The sequence below is a fragment of the Natator depressus genome, chromosome 1 (assembly GCF_965152275.1).
Source record: "Natator depressus isolate rNatDep1 chromosome 1, rNatDep2.hap1, whole genome shotgun sequence".
NCBI classification, from domain to species: Eukaryota; Metazoa; Chordata; order Testudines; family Cheloniidae; genus Natator; species Natator depressus.
The window spans coordinates 47,472,286-47,492,929 of record NC_134234.1 but is presented as its reverse complement, the minus strand read 5'-3'; the positions used below and the strand labels follow the sequence as shown (position 1 = coordinate 47,492,929).

At 43.3% G+C, this 20,644-nt stretch overlaps 1 protein-coding gene across 2 annotated transcripts in view; it reads left to right on the top strand.

Moving 5' to 3' along the window:
- Nucleotides 1–3,704: 3,704 nt before the first annotated feature.
- HSPH1 (heat shock protein family H (Hsp110) member 1) overlaps nt 3,705–20,644 on the top strand; it is a 32,143-nt gene continuing 15,203 nt past the window's right edge. The window contains exons 1-8 of one of the 2 annotated variants that reach the window (XM_074959245.1): nt 3,705–3,872; nt 5,563–5,620; nt 8,625–8,765; nt 13,697–13,819; nt 14,722–14,821; nt 16,760–16,893; nt 17,708–17,952; nt 19,511–19,739. In XM_074959245.1, the coding sequence (XP_074815346.1) occupies nt 3,766–3,872; nt 5,563–5,620; nt 8,625–8,765; nt 13,697–13,819; nt 14,722–14,821; nt 16,760–16,893; nt 17,708–17,952; nt 19,511–19,739 (1,137 nt within the window). In that variant the 5' untranslated portion in view covers nt 3,705–3,765. The remainder of the gene's footprint in view (nt 3,873–5,562; nt 5,621–8,624; nt 8,766–13,696; nt 13,820–14,721; nt 14,822–16,759; nt 16,894–17,707; nt 17,953–19,510; nt 19,740–20,644) is intronic. The other variant, XM_074959236.1, reaches the window with a different exon arrangement.

Below are 20,644 nucleotides of genomic sequence, written 5' to 3'. Positions count from 1 at the left end.
AGGGGGCTCTGAGCTGGGGGGGGTGTTGCCGAGGGGTTCAGAGTGTGTGAGGGGTACGGGCTCTGGGCTGGGAATGAGGGGTTTTGGGTGCAGGAAGGGGTTCCAGGCTAGGGCCGAGAGTTTCAGAGTGTGGGTGGGGGCTGGGGTTTGGGGTGTGAGAGGGGGTGTGGTTTCCGTGAGGGACTTAGGGTAAGGGAGGGGGCTCAGGGCTGGGGTGCAGGAGGGGGTGTGGGCTCTGGGCAGTGCTCACCTTGGGTGGCTCCCCGCAAGCAGTGACACATCGCTCGGCTCCTAGGTGGAGGCGTGGACAGGCGGCTCTGCGTGCTGCCTCCGCCTGCAGGTGCTGCCCCCGCAGCTCCCACTGGTTGCAGTTCCCAGCCAATGGGAGCTGCGGAGCTGGTGCTTGGGGCATGGTAGTGCATGGAGGCCTCGTGACCACCCCTCCGCCTAGGAGCTGAGGAGCATGTCACCGCTTCCGGGGAGCCATGCAGAGCCGGGTAGGGAGCCTGCCAGCCCCGCACCAACCGGACTTTTAATGGCCCAGTCAGTGGTGCTGACTGGAGCCACCAGGGTCCCTTTTTGATTGGGCGTTCTGGTCAAAAACCAGACACCTGGCAACCCTAACACAAATCCACAATAACACATACACATTTTAATACAATGGACCCCAAAGATATTAAATCTAATTAATAATGGTTTAACTTAATTCAATAAAAATTTTCTTAATTCCATAAGTTTTGTTCAGGATATTGCAGAATACTGTTAGTCTGTCACACAACTGTCTGAATGCTCCCAAACAATAAATAATAATTTAATGTTTTACTTGTGAAAATAGTCACCAAATTCCTTTTTTTGTAATATTGGTTCAGCAGGTTTTTTGTTGTTGTTTGTTTTTAATCCAAAGTATGCTTAATAAACAATTCTGGAGACACCAAGATTATGATTTTACCTAGATGATATGCATTAAGCAACATTCATATAGAGTCGTGGCCAATTTTGTTTTAAGGAATTAAAATTAAACTCCCAAAAGGGAAATGTGGAAAATACATATGTTCCATTTTAACCTATGTTTTATGGATGTATCATGTGTTTGCTTAGTTGAATCTACTGTTGTTCTTAATTTTGCCACCTAATAGAACTGCAGACTAAGAATAATTAGTCCACCTTTGTCTCTAGATTTAAGGATATTTTTAACTCTGAGGTTTTCCATTCCACATAAGGCCCCAATCATCCATCAGGACAGGATAGTGCAGATGCTTGCACTAGCCCATTGATTTCAGTGAGACGCAGAACAGCTACTGAGGTCCAGGTTGATGCAGGATCAGAACCATAATTTCAATCTTAGTTTGACAGGTGGTAAGGATTTTATCTAGAATTACTTGGGTAGTGTCTGGAAAAGATAAAGACAACTGCCCAAATCAGGAAATGTAGAACTTCTCCTTCTAACTTAATCCATATTTACTTTTGATAAAATATGATGGGAAATACTTTTTTCATTCAGATTTCCTAAATTGGAATTAGGCATGGGTGTACTTACTTTTTATTTGGCCATCTTGAATTCATATTTTATTATCAGTTATCTTTGCCTTTCTTGTTACTAGATCTCTCAATGTCTGAAGTGCTTGATATTAATTATAAGGCCTAAGGTTTATTGATCTAATTTGAGCATTATTTTAGGATGTATGTTTTGTGTCTCAGCAATGACAGCATTCTTTTTCCTCTTAAAACCAATATTTCTGAACTATTTGAGATTGAGTAAAATTTTCAAGAAGAATAGTTTAAATGAAAAGGTCTGGGAGGCACAGGGACACCTTTGTGGATCTGTCTTGTTAAACTGAAATTTGATAATACTTTCACTTTTGCAAGAGCAGCTGGAAAGTAGTTGGAATTAAAGAGGTGAGAATCAGGAACAGATGATTTCACCTTCCCTCTACTGCATAGCCCAGTTACTCTGCAACTCCTCTAGAATGGCAAACACACCAGCTCCTCCTCATATCCACCTCAGACAGACCTTCTTCTCTTGTGACTTGGGTTGTGGGGAGAGAAGAAAATCATGCCTCACTCACATTTCCGAGACAAAGTTCTTCCCCAACTTCTCTGGCACCAAAGCATCCTCTCCCTTGGGAGCAAACTGCTATGCCATCTCTACCAGCAATATCAACCCTCACACATGCTTCTATCTCAACCCTCACATACGCCCAATTTATTCCCACTGCCCCTTTTAATTGGGATGGAAATAACCTGACCCTATCCTTTGAGGAGAAAGAAATAGTTGGGATTGCAGGAGGAAAAAATGGAAAATTAAAAAGTTACTTTGGGGATGGAAATCATGGTCCCCATGTTCTTTCTTTGGGGAGAAACTGACAACATGAAAAAGAAAAACAAGGACCCAATACAGAAATAAATGTAGATGAGCAAGGACAGACAGAGAACAATTAACACTGCTGAGAATAATACTGACATAGGCAAACCATGCAGTATAAATCTATCCTTAAAAAACAAAAGAAAGGATTCAGCAAAATACAGCAGAAGACAAAGGAAAAATGAAAAGCGGGGAGAAAAAGTAAAATGAGGAATTAAATCAGTAAGGCCCAGATCCCAAAGGTATTTAGGGTCCTAATGTCTTCATGATAAGAGCCTAAATCTTTAAATTTTTATTAATTTACAGCAAGCCTAATACCCAAATGGCTATAAGTCATGCCTGGTCCTCATTCTATAAAGGGGCACCCAGGAATCTGGCAAGCGGAGGGGAGTGGAGTTTGTGGGGGGGTCTTAAAAGAGAATTCTTGGCCAGGCTACTTGTGTCTCCCACTGCGCCAGCCCATCTCCTGCGGTGTCTGCTCCCCGCCCGCGCCTCTCAAAGAGCTTGTCTAGCTGGCTAGTCTAGAACAGGAGTGTCCACACGGCAGTGGGAGTTCCGGACTGCTTACTCCGGAGTAGCCATCGGGAACAGCGACGAGGCCCGCCAAGCCCTAACTACCCTGTAGTCCTGGCTGCCAGTTTCACCCTCCTGAGACTTCCCCTTCTCGGCACAACCCTCCATGGCCACACGAGCACCAGTCACGAGCCCGCCCCGTCCGTTCGCCACCCGGCGCTAGTCCGGACAAAGCATGTCCCGGGGGCCCGGCGCGGTGGGGGCAGAGGCAGGGACAGGCCGCCGAGCGAGAGCGGCAGGAGCGGGGGAGGCTGGGGGCTAGCTGGGGGCAGGGCGCGCGGGAGGGGGAGTGGTGCAGCAGACACAGGCCGAGCCGGACCCAGGGATCCAGCAGACGCGGTATCCTGAGCCCAGCTATGGGGGCCGCACTGGCGCCGGGAGCCCATAGCCGGGAGCGCCGTGAAGCGGGAATCCGAGGACACCCCCGCCCCTCACAAGCCGTATTACCAGCCTCCAGGCCCCGCCCCCTCCTGTCCAGCCGGCTTCCTCCCAGTCTGACAGCCGCCGCCGGCGTAGAATGCGCGGCGTCCCAGGTCGTCATGAGAACGAAACACGTCACTGCATTCCTCCGCCCGCCATTGGTTAGCATTGTTCGAGAAAGCTGGAGAAAGCGGAAGCGGAAGCCGCACGTGGAGCCGGCAAGGCGCTGCCGCAGTTTCTGGAAATTTCTCCCGCTGTCATATTTAAAGCGGCGGCGCCAGCTACCCGCCCCCCCCCCCCTTCCCGCGGCCAGAGGCAGCAACACAGCGCCGGAGCCAGCGCTCTGCGGCGGAGCCGTCCGGGGAGAGGCTCGCGCGGGCGGGACGGGGGCTGCCCCTGCCGGCGGGACCATGGCCGTGGTGGGGTTCGACCTGGGCTCGCAGAGCTGTTACATCGCGGTGGCCCGGGCCGGGGGCATCGAGACCGTCGCCAACGAGTTCAGCGACAGATGCACCCCGTGAGTGCGGGGGCTGCTCGGCCGAGCCTGGGGTGGGGGCCTGCCGGGGCCCCGAGGGGAGTCGGGCTGTCTCGCTCGGAGCGGGGGCTACGGGCCCTTCCCGCGCCGCGTGCGGGGCGCCGGGCGGCTGGGCTGCAGCGGGAGCCGGGCGGGGTATCGCGGGGCCGGGGCAGCATCCCCGGCCCCAGTGTGGCCCGGGAGCGGGGGAGGGTGAACGCTGCGGCCGGGGCGGTGATGCTGAAGCGCTCGTGCCGCTGGGGGGGGCGCGCTCGCTGCGCCGCGAGTCGGAACTTGCTGGAAGCTCCCAGAGCAGCCGCCTGCTCCCCCCCCTCACCCCGCGCGGCCGCGTTACTCCCGCGCCTCCTCAGTCTCGCGCGCCTGCCGGAGACCCGCCGCCGCCTGGCGTGAGGGGAGGGACGGAGCCCCGGCAGCGTAGACTTGCAGGGAGCCGGGAACCCGCCTGCCTCCCCGCGGTGGGGTCCGCGCCCTCTGAGTAAAGCTGCCCTGAAGCGCGCAGCCTTCCAGTCCCGGGAGACGGGGCGCGGGTGGATCGTGACATGGACGCGCCGGGAGCGGGCACTTGGAGCAGCAGGGATCGGAAAGCGGCTGCTGGAGAAGCACCGGGGAATATAAACAGCTGCATGTAACGTGCACAGCTCTGTAATCTTCGGAGGCTTCCTATTTAAAATCTGAACAATAATGTTGTATTGTGATCGGAAATGAAATGGACAACTTCGCGGGGGGAGAGTGTTCCCACAGCAAAGCAGATGCACTAACATTTGACAGATTTGGACGTACACACTGAGAATGTAATTTATAGCTAAATGAAAATACTTCTCATGTAATGTTTGTATGTTTAACCACACTGAAGGATTAGAAAAGATTCTCACTGAGTGTTAACTCTCACACTGTAAATATATTTATGCATATGCTTTGGTAGTAGCTTTTGTAACCAGGAAGGCTCTTAAGTGCATTTTGGGAGAAGTCATGTTTGAATCAGAATTATAAATTTCCTGATGTGTGGTTTAATTTGCAGCCTTGCTTTAATATAGTCTTTGGGCTTTAATTTTTTGTTAAAAGGGCATAAAGAAACTTCAGCTATGGAACTGAAGATATGCAGTCTCTCTTGTTCAAGCTCTTAGTACAGCAGGCTGTTAAACAACTTAAAGCTTTATTGTACAGAAATTGATTTTGTAATTGCTCAGCTTTACACTGAAGAAAATTCTAACCCACATTGAAACAATTACTTAGTGCTACATGTGAACTCAGAAGTTCAGCTATTATTCATAGGTTAGCCATACCAAAAAAAAATTACCATTTAAAAAAAATGGTGACACAAACATCTGTTTCTTTTCATGCAGATAACTTGGTTGAAGTTTGTTCTTGAAATTGTACAGAACAATTTACACTTGGGCTGAGACTAAGTACAGAACATTTCAACTCCAAAGCACGTGTTGTAATTTTACAAAACATGCTTTGGAGCTGAGACTTTCTGTGCATGAAAATAAAAACATGCAATATATAATAGAGAAAAGTATGTGGCTCAGAGTGAGAGATTGCTGATCAGTTATTTTAAATGCCGTGTATTAGCATAAGCCACAAGAGTAGCAGTTTAACTTGCTCAAACTCTCAAATTCTGCTTGCAATAAAATAAAATACTTAGTTAACAAGCCTCTCTCTCTCTTTTCAGATCAGTTGTATCATTTGGATCCAAAAACAGAGCTATTGGTGTTTCAGCTAAAAACCAGGTAGGTTATCTTCTATGAAAGAGAATCCAACTACTAGTAAAATTAATAACATAAATATGTTCCAGATAAGGGAACAAATGGAAAAGATAGCTGATTGCAGCTAGATAAAATTCTGTGATCTTAATTGTCAGGTAACATTTCAGAATCAGAGAACTGCATTATGCCGACAGCCTCCTCTCCAGGTTTGCTGCTGAGGATGCCATTGCTAGAACTCTAGGTCTGTCTGCTGGGTTAATAATTTTAAAAATAAAATCACCAGAACACACGCTTACTTAAGAAATTTCTTTGCATTAGAAATGCATCTTCACAAATTATGTAGAATGTGTCCTTAAACTGAAATATGAACTAAGAACTTTGGCCTTTGCTTGAATGAACTACTCTAAAAGGAGAAAGTGTTAAATATTTTCTCTTATTCACTGCAGTAATATATTTTTTTAAAAGTGCTAAAACGTTAATACGTTTTTTAAAATAACCACGTACAATGTTTAAAACTTCAGATATCAACTTCTAAAAGCCATGTTTGGGGCTGATTATATCTAAATAAGATTAGTGTACTGCAGGTGCAGACCAAGCATGCTTCGTCTGCTGGCCTGTTCATATCTGTCAAGGGAAAAGATGCTGTGGTAGGTTTCCATGGAGAGAGAGAGCATCAACTGTGAAAGTCTTCCATTTAGCTATGAACAAACAGGGAGATGTGATTGAAAATATACGAGTGATCATAACCTCTTTCCTAAGCTACTCACACATACATTTGCAAGTACAGGATTCAAAGACAGAAGCCAACAAAGTGATTTCCATAGTGAGTTTTGCAGTTTTTCATTCATTCCTAGGAATGGAAATGTATTTAATTAAAAGAAATAGCCACATAAAACATTGTGGAACAAATATTTCACTAGAGATTTAACTTTGATCTTTTTGATCAGGACTTTCATACCACTACTTTTATTTTTATTTCTTTAGACTATATTTCCATGTCACTGATTCAGATGTTAACATAATTCAATAAAGTAGTGAGAAAAAGTAAAAGTGTCTTCAGAGCATTTGTTGTCTTACATAAATGGCTTCTATCTGGATTCTCAAGAGACTAATGTGGGGAGTGTTACTAAGAGATCATTCAATTAAAAGCTGTCCAGCAGCTTTAGCTAAATTGAAAGCAAAGCAGTTTATCTCTTAACTTACATCTGAGAACATGCATTCACAACAGACTTTTGTGCTTGGACAGTTTGTGGCTTCAGTTGCTTTTGGAATAGCTTCAAAAGGGTACTATGTACTCAATTTTTCAGGCTTTTTTGTTTTAACAGTTTGAAAACAAAATGAACCAATTTTTTCCATTTGACAAACACTTAAAAATTTGGGGTGACTTGAGGGTTTCAAAATACAAGTACATCTTAGTAGTGAACAGTCTCTTTTCCTGACAACAGTGGAATTTTAGGTCATTGTTGCCCATGCAAGCACGGGCACTTCTTGGCCCATGACAATCTGGGCATTGCATTTTCACTAACAAGGGAGTGTAACAGCCATTTGTTCAAGCAGAAGAACTACACACCTGAATTGTTTTGGGTTTTTAACAAGTAATCATCTTAATTTAACTTTGACATGGTTTTCTATTTAACAGCAACTTAAATTTCAATTTTTGTGCATCTTCAGTGAAATGCTAGACAGATTTGGGAATAGTTAATTACTTCATTCTGGTCTTTCACTGTTACTTGCTGTATGTTCTACTGAATTTTCAGAAGAATACCATGTTGTAGTAGCGCTGGTTAAGTGTGGCATGCTAACTGGCTTGCTGCTGTTTAATTGTGGCCAAGACAGCAGGAATATTCTCAAATATCCTACAGTATTAATAGCATGTGATTACTTTAAAAAAGTGTCTTCAGATTGTACATACAGTTAACCTGAAAATTAACAATTTTTTTTTAAAAATCAAGATAACTCTAAATCAGTTCATTAAAAGCCAATAAAGTTTTTTGCTTTGTTGCCTATTGCATACTAAGTTACTTTAGCTGTTTGTGCTTCCAATTTGAGTGACCATAGAGCTGTGGGTTAAGTATCTATAAGTAGATGTCAAGTACCCTTCCTCGTGAGGTTTGTTATAGTTAGTTTTACGCTACCAAGGCCCTTGTTTTCCTCTGTGCTGGGGTGACCGAACAAAACAAGTCTCCATCAATATGTTGATCCCTTGACTTACTACCTTTAGATTTGTTTCAGAGTAGCAGCTGTGTTAGTCCGTATCCGCAAAAAGAAGAGTACTTGTGGCACCTTAGAGACTAACAGATTTATTTGAGCATAAGCTTTTGTGAGCTACAGCTCACTTCATCAGATGCATGCAGTGGAAAATACAGTGGGGAGATTTTATATACACAGAGAACATGAAACAATGGGTGTTACCATACACACTGTAACGAGAGTAATCGGGTAAGGTGAGCTATTACCAGCAGGAGAGGAAAAAAAGCTTTTGTAGTGATAATCAAGGTGGGCCATTTCCAGCAGTTGACAAGAACGTGTGAGGAACAGTAGGGGGGAAATATAAACATGGGGAAATAGTTTTACTTTGTGTAATGACACATCCACTCCCAGTCTTTATTCAAGCCTAAGTTAATGGTGTCCAGTTTGCAAATTAATTCCAGTTCTCCGTTGGAGTCTGTTTTTGAAGTTTTGTTGGTATTTGCTGGATACTATGTCATCAGTAGATGGTAGAGAACAAAAGGCTTTTTTTATTGCTCTTGTTAAAATTAAACTGTTACATAGACTGAGTGTAGACTTTCTGTATTGTAACAGCTTGAGACTTTAAACTGTAAACACTGTAATGCAATGCTCATTCACCTCTTATACCCGTATATTTCTGTATAAAACTAGAGTACTACATCATTTAATATTAGAGAAAAGAGGTCAGATGTCAAGTGTCTGGTTTAGGAACAGAGGCTAGCAATCTGACACTGCCATTCTTTTACTAATATGCAGGCTAAGTGTTGCATTCAAGATACCTTCTTTTTCTTTCTTGCAGCAAATTACTCATGCTAACAACACAGTATCTAACTTCAAGAGGTTCCATGGCCGTGCATTTAATGATCCTTTCATTCAGAAGGAGAAAGAAAGCTTGAGTTATGATTTGGTTCCAATGAAAAATGGCGGTGTTGGAATAAAGGTAAGGGTGTCATATTTTCAGTCTAGCTTTCTAGTTTCTATAGCTGTGTTGGAAAGGTTTTGTTTTCTAGCACTTAATTAAAATCCCTTATTTTCATGATTAATTCCCGTAAAAGCTGTTATTTACTCTGTACCAGAAGGGCTTTTGAACTGAATAGCCTTTTTTACTCCAGAGTGGAGTCAAGTTTTCGTTATAAATACTTTCTCAAACAAGAGCTTCCCTGGTGGCAATTGTGAGCACAGTCTACACATTCTGGCAGGAAAAACTATTAAGATAATTATAGGATTATATAATTTTTTACTGAAGTCAGGGAAATGGTGTTCTTAATTCCCCCTGTGCCTATGCACTGTGATAATCTGATTACATGGTGGCGTACTGTTTCTCAATACAAGTTAATGCTATATACTTTGTTAGAACCTCTACTATTACTTGACAGAGACCCTAAGGACACTTGCAGTAAATGTACACAAACTGTTCCTGCAACATCTGTTGCAGACTAGAACCTTGTCTCCACTAGAAAGGATGCTATAGCTATGCCTCCCAACCCTCCTTGTGGAGATGCAACACTGGCAAAAGATTTATTTTTCTTGTATTGCATACACCATGCCCCAAATAAAATAAACTATTTTGGCAAAAGGACCATTTTATTGGTATGACTATCCTCATGTGGACTTTTGCCAGCAGAGCTATGTCAGCTAGGGGTTTTTATTATATTTTATTCCCCACACTTCTAACTGACATAGGTGTGCCAGCAAAACTTTGAAGCATGCACCAGGTCTAACTAACAAAGTAATAGTGAGACCTAGAGACGATAACTTAGCATAGAAGAAGCTTGTCAGGTAAATACAGTGGCCATTATGCCAATGAGAATGTTTCAATGTGTTATGTGTATCTAAGGCTATAAGAAAAAAGTGATACAGTTGATAGGGTATGTGATCATATAATTAAACTACACAAAGCATGCATACATACAAGTGGTCCTTATCTACCTCTAGATTGGACTTTTTTGCTGGTACATGGGAGGATCGAAACAGTATCCCATGGTTTCAATCTGAAATCTAATCAGTTTTTAAAAGAACTAAAAATAGATTCACTTACTAAACCTGCCCCATAGATTCCACAACCAATTAGTGTGATTTTTTGTAGTCACAATTCCGTTTCTTTAATACCCCCCCCGACCCCCCCAAAAAACCCTCTCCCTCAGTGCTCTGTGAAAGATCCGCACAAACGTGGGCAATGCACAAAATAAACTGCAAAGAGACTTTTTCTTCATCCATCCATAGTTATCTGAACTGTGAGTTGTAACAATGGTAGATACTTTGTTTGGTGTCTCTTTAATGGGAGTGAGTTTAAGTAGCTTTCTTTAACACATATATGAGTTAGATAAATTTGGTATTAAGAGAGACAGTACTGTGATGGTCACTGTCAATTTTTTCTCAATCTGTGTGGAGCTTTTTCTTGTCCATGGAGAAAAATGTTTTAAGAACAAAGCAGTAGGGGATTGCCATGTCTGGAGTCCACAAGAGGATCTCTTGCAAAGCATTCTGCTTTACACCTTTTTTATACTATAAAATAGATGACAAAAAGGCGAATACACAAAGGAAGGGATATACAGAGGTAATTTAAAACTGATTTTACAGTGGTACTTCTTTTCCCTTCCCAACCATTTTAGTTTGCAAAGATGCCTATAGGAAGGAAGCAATATGAGAGTAAAGGCTTGTTTAACTTTGTCTTTTAAGCTTGTTTATATTATTTGATTCCTGGATATAACTTGAACTATTGAAGTGCAGGCTGTTTTGGCTACCAAGACACACAACACAAATCTTAGGTTTTGAGCATAGTGATCTTTTGGGAAACTCTTTTATGAAATAGTTTAGAAGCTCTTAAGTAAATGTTTTTAATACTGCTGTGAAGAACTCTTCCTAACTGAATGTTTTGTGGTAGATAATTTCTTACCTCTTCTGCAGTGGTGAGCAATTTAAAAGTTGCTGGCCACTTTTAACTTATTGGCATAGTGATTCGTTACTGTGTGCTAGCTAGCTTACTAATTGACACTTACAGCAATTCAGATAATGGTGTAAGTTGTAAGTCATCTGCCAGTGACTTTATCCAGGGGAATTCATTCATTTATCAATGACACTGAGGGTATGTCTACACTACGAAATTAGGTCAAATTTATAGAAGTCGGTTTTTAGAAATGGTTTTTATATAGTCGATTGTGTGTGTCCCCACGCAAAATGTTCTAAGTGCATTAACTCGGCGGAGTACTTCCACAGTACCGAGGCTAGCGTCGACTTCCAGAGCGTTGCACTGTGGGTAGCTATCCCACAGTTCCCGCAGACTCTGCTGCCCATTGGAATTCTGGGTTGAGATCCCAATGCCTAATGGGGCAAAAACATGGTCGCAGGTGGTTCTGGGTACATGTCGTCAGGCCCTCCCTCCCTTTGTGAAAACAATGGCAGACAATTGTTTCGCGCCTTTTTTCCTGAGTTACCTGTGCAGACGCCATACCACGGCAAGCATGGAGGCCACTCAGCTCACTGTCATCGTATGTCTCCTGGGTGCTGGCAGACGCGATACTGCATTGCTACACAGCAGCAACCTATTGCCTTGTGGCAGCAGACGGTGCAATAGGCCTGATAGCCATCGTCATGTCCGAGGTGCTCCTGGCCGCCTCGGTAAGGTGGGTCAGGAGCGCCTGGGCAGACATGGGCACAGGGACTAAAATAGGAGTGACTCGACCAGGTCATTCTCTTTAGACCTGCCAGCAGTCCTATTGCACCATCTTCTGTCGAGCAGCCAGGAGATGAGGATGGCTAGCAGTCCTACTGCACCGTCTGCTGCCAGCCAAAGATGTAAAAGATAGATGGAGTGGATCAAAACAAGAAATACACCGGATTTGTTTTGTATTCATTTGCTCCTCCCTCTTATCACGCTGCCACCACCTTTCAGCTTCAGCCCTCTCTTCAGCCCGCCACTTACTCTCCTCAGCCCGCCACCTCTCCTCCCGGTCATTTTGTGCTTTCCTGCACTCTGACGTCGTCTGCCTCCACGCATTCGTCTGTGCTCTGTCAGTGTAGGAGGACAGCATGAGCTCTGAGAACATTTCATTGTGAGTGCTTTTTTTTCGCCTTCTAATCTTCGCTAGCCTCTGGGAAGGAGAAGATCCTGTGGTCCTTGAAACACATGCAGCTGGTGGAGAGGGAAAAAAAGGGACAGTGGTATTTAAGAAGACCCATTTTATAGAACAGTGGGTACACTCTGTCACAGTAAACCTTGCTGTTAACATTACATACATAGCACATGTGCTTTCATTACAAGATCGCATTTTGCCTCCCCCCACCACGTGGCTAGCCCCTCCCCTCTCCCCGTGGCTAACAGCGGGGAACATTTCTGTTCAGCCACAGGCAAACAGCCCAGCAGGAACAGGCACCTCTGAATGTCCCCTTAAGAAAAGCACTCTATTTCAACCAGGTGACCATGAATGATATCACTCTCCTGAGGATAACACAGAGGGAGAAAGAATGGATGTTGTTTGAACGCCAGCAATGATTCCCGAGTATGTGCTACTGGCCTGGAGTGGTAAAGTGTCCTACCATGGTGGACGGAATAAGGCTGCCCTCCCCAGAAACCTTTTGCAAAGGCTTTGGGAGTACATCCAGGAGAGCTTTATGGAGATGTCCCTGGAGGATTTCCGCTCCATCCCCAGACACGTTAACAGACTTTTCCAGTAGCTGTACTGGCCGCGAATGCCAGGGCAAATTAATCATTAAACACACTTGCTTTTAAACCATGTATACTATTTAAAAAGGTACACTCACCAGAGCTCCCTTCTCCTCCTGGTGGGCTCGGGGGGGTACTGGCTCCAGGTCCCAGGTGAGAAACAGTTCCTGGCTGTCGGGAAAACCGGTTTCTCCGCTTGCTTGCTGTGAGCTATCTACAACCTCATCATCATCATCTTCCTCGTCCCCAAAACCTGCTTCCGTGTTGCCTCCATCTCCATTGAAGGAGTCAAAGAACACGGCTGGGGTAGTGGTGGCTGAACCCCCTACAATGGCATGCAGCTCATCATAGAAGCGGCATGTTTTGGGCTCTGACCCGGAGTGGCCGTTTGCCTCTCTGGTTTTCTGGTAGGCTTGCCTCAGCTCCTTAAGTTTCATGCGGCACTGCTTCGGGTCCCTGTTCTGGCCCCTGTCCTTCATGCCCAGGGAGATTTTGACAAATGTTTTGGCATTTCAAAAACTGGAACGGAGTTCTGATAGCACGGATTCCTCCCCCCATACAGCGATTAGATCCCGTACCTCCCGTTCGGTCCATGCTGGAGCTCTTTTGCGATTCTGGGAGTCCATCATGGTCAGCTCTGCTGATGAGCTCTGCGCTCACCTGCAGCTTGCCACGCTGGCCAAACAGGAAATGAAATTCAAAAGTTCGCGGGCCTTTTCGTGTCTACCTGGCCAGTGCATCTGAGTTGAGAGTGCTGTCCAGAGCAGTCAAATGCAGCACTCTGGGATAGCTCCCGGAGGCCAATACTGTCTAATTGCGTCTACAGTACCCCAAATTCGACCAGGCAAAGCCGATTTCAGTGCTAATCCCCTTGTCGGGGGTGCAGTAAGGAAATTGATTTTAAGAGCCCTTTAAGTCGGGGGAAAAAGGGCTTCATCTTGTGGACGGGTGCAGGGTTAAATTGATTTAACGCTGCTAAATTTGACCTCAGCTCCTAGTGTAGACCAGGGCTGAGTGTGTAGAAACAGAATGACATTATCTGCAAACTCTGGGGGGGTTGAATTCTCAATTGTAACTGTATAATGAGTTGGGTGAGTGCATTAAGATTGGAGGGAAGGGTTGTTGGTCAGCAGAGCATCCAGAACTATTAAATGGAACTCTGCTTTTCTGCAATTAAAATGAAATTGTCTTTTTTTTTTGCTATACAGGTGATGTACATGGGTGAGGAACATTTCTTTAGTGTGGAACAGATAACAGCTATGCTGTTGACTAAGTTGAAGGAGACTGCTGAGACTAACCTAAAAAAGCCAGTAACAGACTGTGTTATTTCTGTAAGTAATTCTGTTTACACTGGACCAATAGAAATATTAATGTCCCTAGTTGTAATCACTGAAGATTTCTAGTTTAAATAACGTTTTAAGAAGCTGTTCCGCTCAAATACTTGTATGCTCAGGGTAACATTGTACATATCAGATTTAACGTTAACCTTCTTCTAAAAAGGAATATGTGTATTCTATATATGAGCTTGTTATAAAGCAATGGAAGCTATAAACCGCCAATATTAAAGTACAGATTTATTACTTCATATTAATATACTGCCTTTATGTTAAAGTAAAATAGCTTTGAAAAGCATTGTAATTAGGAAAAAGACGATAGGGGGTGTTACATTAAGTGCTGAACAGTTGCTCAGATACCATGGAGATGAACAAGCTAAAATACCTAGACAGAAATATTGTGAGTACTCTGTCAAGCTGCACAATATATCAAGCTATTAAATATTTATTTTAAGTGATCTGCTAGTGGGCACCACCGTGCCACTGGGAAAATTTCCTTTGGTTTCAAGTATAGCAAAGAATTTAAACTAAAAATTTTTGGCAGTACGCTGCATCTAATGTTAACATCAAAGTGAGTACTTCTTGTCAAAAATTAATTTAGGCTTGATTCATCTACATTATGCCTCTCCTCAAAATATTCTACTTTGTTTGGTGTTGCATGTGCTTTTAGGCCCAGTTCAGCACAGTACTTAATCATTGGCTTCAATGGGACTACTAAGTACCATCCTGAATCAGGGTCTTAAGTAACTAACTTTATTTTGGGCTAAAATCTTGCAGTGGATAGATATAGTGGCAGATATCCCCTTTTGGGGATGATGAATGGGTAGGATTTCAAACAAATGTTTGTGTTGAAAGTCTGGCTTTCTAATGGTTATTCTGTTCCCACATGATTTCTTCAGGTTCCATCATTTTTCACTGATGCTGAAAGGAGGTCTGTCCTAGATGCTGCTCAGATTGTTGGCCTGAACTGTCTGAGACTGATGAATGACATGACAGCAGGTAAAGCAAAGGAAACCTATTCCAGCAAGTGTATGTTTAATGGCGATCCATTTAGATACACCTCTACCCCGATATAACGCAGTCCTCAGGAGACAAATAATCTCACTGTGTTATAGGTGAGACCGCGTTATATCAAACTTGCTTTGGCCCCCCCGTTCCTTGTTCCCTGACTACTCCCTCCAGAGACCCCCCGTCCCCTGACTGCTCCACACCACCCCGACCCCTGACAGGCACTCACCGGCAGCAACGGGAAGCAGAGCAACACAGCCCCAGCCCGCTCCACTCCACCAGCTCCCAGCCGCGGTGCTCCACTTCCCATCGCTGGGGAGGTTGGGGAAAGGATGCCCCCTGTACTCACCCACGGTGGGAAGCGGAGTGACGTGGCCCGAGCCCACTCCACTTTCCTTGCCCCAGCCCCAGCCATGTTGTGCTGGGGTCGGGGGGTTTGGGGAAATGTCCCGCACTCACCTGCAGTGGGAAGCGGAGCGCCGTGGCTGGAAGCTGGCAGAGTAGAGCGGGCTGGGACCGGGCTGCTCTGCTTCTGCCGGTGAGTGTGGGGGATCGCTTCCCCCTCCCCCGAGCGACACAGCTGGGGCCGGGGCCGGGGCGAGGGAAGCAGAGCGGGCTGCTCCTGGTCCCCTGCTAATCCCCCGGGCCACTCTGGGACTGCGGGGCCCCAAAAGTGCCCCCCCACAGCTCCTGCCTCACAGGCTCTGGGGGGGAGCTCCTGACCACCCCCAAGACCCTCTGCCCCTTATCCAACCCCTCGGCCCCGGCCCAGCACCCTTAACACGCTGCTCAGAGCAGCATGTCGGAGCTTTACCACGTTGTATGCAAAGCCGCATTATATCGGATCGCGTTGTCTTGGGGTAAAGTTGTACTGAAATAGTTTCAAACTAAGAAACAAAGAATTGCTAAAAATAGACCAGTCACTAAAAGCAGAATTGGTTTACAACACTTGTGCCCTTTTTTTCTTGACCTATAAAACTTCTGTCATGAGGTGTTGTGAAGATGGTAAAAAGAGAAAGCTTTGCTTCCTAAGGTGACTTAATAGGAATACAGTAGAACCTCAGAGTTACAAACACCTCCGGTGGGAAGGTTGTTCGTAACTTTGAAATGTTTGAAACGATAAACAAAACATTATGGTGGTTCTTTCAAAAGTTTACAACTGAACATTGACTTAATACAGCTTTGAAATTTTACTGTGCAAAAGAAAAATGCTGCTTTTAACCATCTTAATTTAAATGGAAACAAGCACAGAAACAGTTTCCTTACCTTGTCACATTTTTTATACTTTCCCTTTATTTTTGTAGTAGTTTATATTTAACACAGTACTGTACTGTATTTGTTTTTTTGTCTCTGCCGCTGCCTGTTTGCATACTTCTGGTTCCAAATGTGGTATGCGATTGACCAGTCAGTTTGTATCTCTGGTGTTTGTAATTCTGAGGTTCTACTCTACTGTAGTTAACTTCCCCCTCACTCACACATTTGAGGATAGGAGTTGCCCTAGCAGTATAGACCAATGGTCCATCTAGTCCAGCATCCTGTCTCTTCAGAGGAATGTGTAAGAAGCGTCATAGTGATAAATTGTTCAGTAAGTTGCCTGTATGAGGAACTTTTTCGTAATATTTGCCATCAGTTAGAATTTTTTGTTCAAGGATATAAAACCACTGTCAGCGTAACTGTGGATGTCGACATCCATATACATATTTAATCTACTTTTTCTGATGTGCTCAGGGCTCAGAAAATTCATTGGTAGATGTAATATAAAGTATTAGTGTTAGGAAGTATGTATAGCAATGTATATATGTAAACATTTTAGTTGGAACCTGCCTTTTGTCACTGTGTACCATTACAAAAATGATGAGTTGAATGATGCACTGAATGGAGATCCACTAGTGATTGTGCAGATAACATTTGATGCTTCTTGCTTTACAGTGGCTCTTAACTATGGAATTTATAAACAAGACCTTCCAGCTCCAGAAGAGAAGCCACGGATAGTGGTGTTTGTTGACATGGGACATTCTGCATTTCAAGTATCAGCCTGTGCTTTTAACAAGGGTAAACTAAAGGTAGTCAGCTGATAATCCATTTTTGTGTTACTCCATGGGCCATGTAAAGTTTAGTCAAGAAAAAAGGGGGGAAAACTGTACCACTAAAATGTGCTTGAATTGAAATGACCAAACAGAACTTGGCTGTACAACACCCTTACATCTCTTCATATTGATCAGCAGGTGTAACTCTAGATTGTGAATTAATTTTTTTGCAGAGGAGATGGGACTCAAGTGACCTGACAACTGTTCTAATATAAACACGTGAAATAGTTGTAACAGTACACTGAAACAACTAAAGCAATTACACCTCTTGAACTTGCTGACCACATTTAAAAAAGAAAAGCTCTTAGTGGCAGTATATGTAAAGACTACTAAAAATACAACTTACAGCTTCATTTTTGGAAGTATTTATTTAATGTGTGGAAAGTGATAGGATGGACACAAACATTAAGGATTTTAGCACCATTAATATTGGCTCCTTACGCTGAAGCTGTAAATTGATTGACTTCTTGTAATCAGAGTACAGTCATTTGAGATTGTAATAAGCCATTTGAAGTGTGTGGACTAAGGCCCTGATGACACTGGACTGTCACCCATTCTAGAAAGACTATGGGTTTTTTCCTTTGTTTTTAAGGCAAACTTCTAACTTACAGGTGTACAGACCAACTTATGCTAATACACCTTACTAAATCTTTAAACCTACACATTGGAAGAAATAAGCCTATGTGGTGGCATCTTTGTTTTTAAAAAAAGTCCTGCTGGTATAGGTGGAAGTCCAGTGTAATGTCTGATTATCAAATGTAACACTAAACTATTTTCTCTGTCAAACCAGGTGCTTGGCACAGCCTTTGATCCCTTCCTAGGGGGGAGAAACTTTGATGAAAAGTTAGTGGATCACTTTTGTGTGGAAATAAAAGCAAAGTATAAACTGGATCCGAAATCAAAAATTCGAGCTCTTCTTCGTCTGTATCAGGAGTGTGAGAAACTGAAGAAGCTAATGAGCTCTAACAGCACGGACATCCCACTTAACATTGAGTGCTTTATGAATGATAGAGATGTGGCTGGAAAGATGAACAGGTGAATAAGAGCTAAAGGAAAATGAGGGAACACTGTTTAAAGCAAAACCTCAGGGGATGGGATTCTTCGTTTCCACGGCCTTAAAAGAAAAGGGACCATCTGTACTTAGATTACATGTAGTACTGTTTATTAAACATGGAGTATCTTTGAAACAGTGGCCAATCCTGGCCACTTATAAATCTAATCTTTGTTGTGAATACTTCCAGCTTTTTTGTGATGCTGGAGTAGTTCAGACTCGATTACATAATGTTTGTGATGTCCATATGAATGAAACAAATGTACAATGTTAAACACTGATGTTGCAGTGCCTGCCTATACTCCTAATCTGAAATGCCTTCATTTTTAGCTACAAAGCACTATCATGTTGGGTCTAGAAGTAAACCTGCTAGACTTAATACACAAAATACTTCGTAGTTTGAAGCAATTAATTTTGCAACATGCAACATACCTGATACAAATCCATGAAAGTAAAGAAATAAAAAGTTAACCCACCTAATGTGCATACCCTCTATTCCTCTACTTACAGTTGTTTGTTTGCACAGCACACAAACTGTCCATTATGATGTGAAAAATAGCTAAAAATTACCCTAAATCCAACCTTTTTTTAAAAAAAAAAAAATAACCTGCCTGTTACCAGATCTACTCAGGATTCACTTTTGTGCCAAGTTCTGTGTGTTTGTTTGAGAGCCCAAATTCAAAAGATTTCTATTAAAAATGTATGGAGAGAAAGAAAACACTCAAACTACACAAAAAATCCAAAGGTATAAAATCTCTCACTGACTGGCTGCCTCCTTTTAGAGAAAAACATGGGTTTAAAGTGGGGTATAAATTCATCTAAGTGTTCATGTGTAGAGATGTTGTACATGCAGTGAATTCTCATTGCTGGTTGAGAGACTGAAGCAAATAATTAAAGTAACATAGTTGCCCTCTTCATCTGTAGAAACATAGAAACTCTCCACTTATACAGAAAGACATTAACTTACAAGCATGGGCTGACACTTTCAAAGCAGGGCAGGGAAGTTGGCGACACACCCCTAATTAAAACTAAATCCCCTATACCTCTTTGACGATCTCAACCTTGGTGATAAAAGGAGATTTATTGCTTTATCTGCAAATACTGTAATGCACCCCATGATAGAACTGGAGGGCAGAATAATGCTATACAGGCGACTGGCTGACTGACTGTCATACAGACTGCTTTACTAATTTACATTAATTCTCAATCACTACTGACCAAAAGTAACTATCTCAGGTGGATATTTGGTGTTTAGCGCTAGAAACTAGAGGCACAAGTTGAGCTGTGTTGACAAAAATGTGGGGAAATTTGCATGGTATCTGTTTGTAGTGTTAGCCTGTGTGGACATCACTTGAGTTTGGCACATTTGCAAACACTAAATTCACTAACTTTAAAAATACTAAACAGCTTTAAGATCTGTTCATGGTGGCTGGTTTCAGCAAAAAGGCTTTATGACCTATGCAGTTCTAAACAGTTCCTAACAAAACCTGCTAAGGCAAAACTCCAGAGTTTTTAACTGTGGCTTTTGTCTAATTTTCCTAGATCCCAGTTTGAAGAATTATGTGCTGAGCTCCTACAAAGGATAGAGGGGCCCCTCCATTCATTAATGGAACAAACTCAGTTTAAAGTGGAAGATGTGAATGCTGTTGAGATTGTTGGTGGAGCTACACGCATTCCAGCTGTTAAAGAGAAAATTGCAAAGTTCTTTGGCAAAGATGTCAGCACAACACTGAATGCAGACGAAGCTGTTGCAAGAGGCTGTGCTCTACAGGTACCGTATTCACAGTACCACTTAAGTCTTCTGAAAGTACTTCCTTTGGAGAATTGACCATGTAGTTATGGCAGATGGCAAAAGTGACACTCTTAAAGCGGGCAATGGAACATACACTTTGTGCTGAAACAGTGACATGCTTAAAAAGCTCTTTCACTTTAATTTTACATACTTACTGATTTGACTAAACTGTAACTAGTCACTGCACTTTACCTGGTTTGAGCCTGTGGAGCCATTGCCATTTTTTTCCCAGACTCCCAATGCTCTTGTCATATACCTTAGTCTCTCTCTCCACTTCACCTCTCTTCCAGTCAGTCCTGTTGGTGCTGCTGAGAGGGCTCAGGCTTCATTCAAAGCCTCCCTGCCAGGTGTAGACGGGATGAGGCCATGGTCATTGACCAGTCTAGACAATACAAAGTAATCAGCAAAAAGACAGTACCCCTTTGTAGGGGGTTCAGGGTATTCTCTGCTATACTGGTTTAGAAAACATTTACAATTAGGTGCATTCCAGAAGCAAAACTCTTCAGAAATATAGGAGGATCACCTCTGGCACGAACGATTTAGCATTATCCATCAAAGGCTGCAAAAGCCTCCTTTGTTTCCTAATGTATTCAGGTGGCTTGTATGTACTACCATTGAAGATACAAATACATACATTTGTGTGTAACAGTTTCTGGTATTGGACTTAATCACAAAATGTAACACTAACTTAGAACATCTCATTGCTGCTCTTCCCGCAATCCATATTTACTTGACTTTGAAAGTAGATTGTTTATCTCTTACAGTATGTCTACACTGCAAGTGAAGGTGTGAAGTAGCACAGGTAGGCATACCCATGCTACCCTTAATCTATTGTTAAGGGCGCTAGCTAGTAGTGAAGATGTGGTGGCATGGGCTTGCAGCCC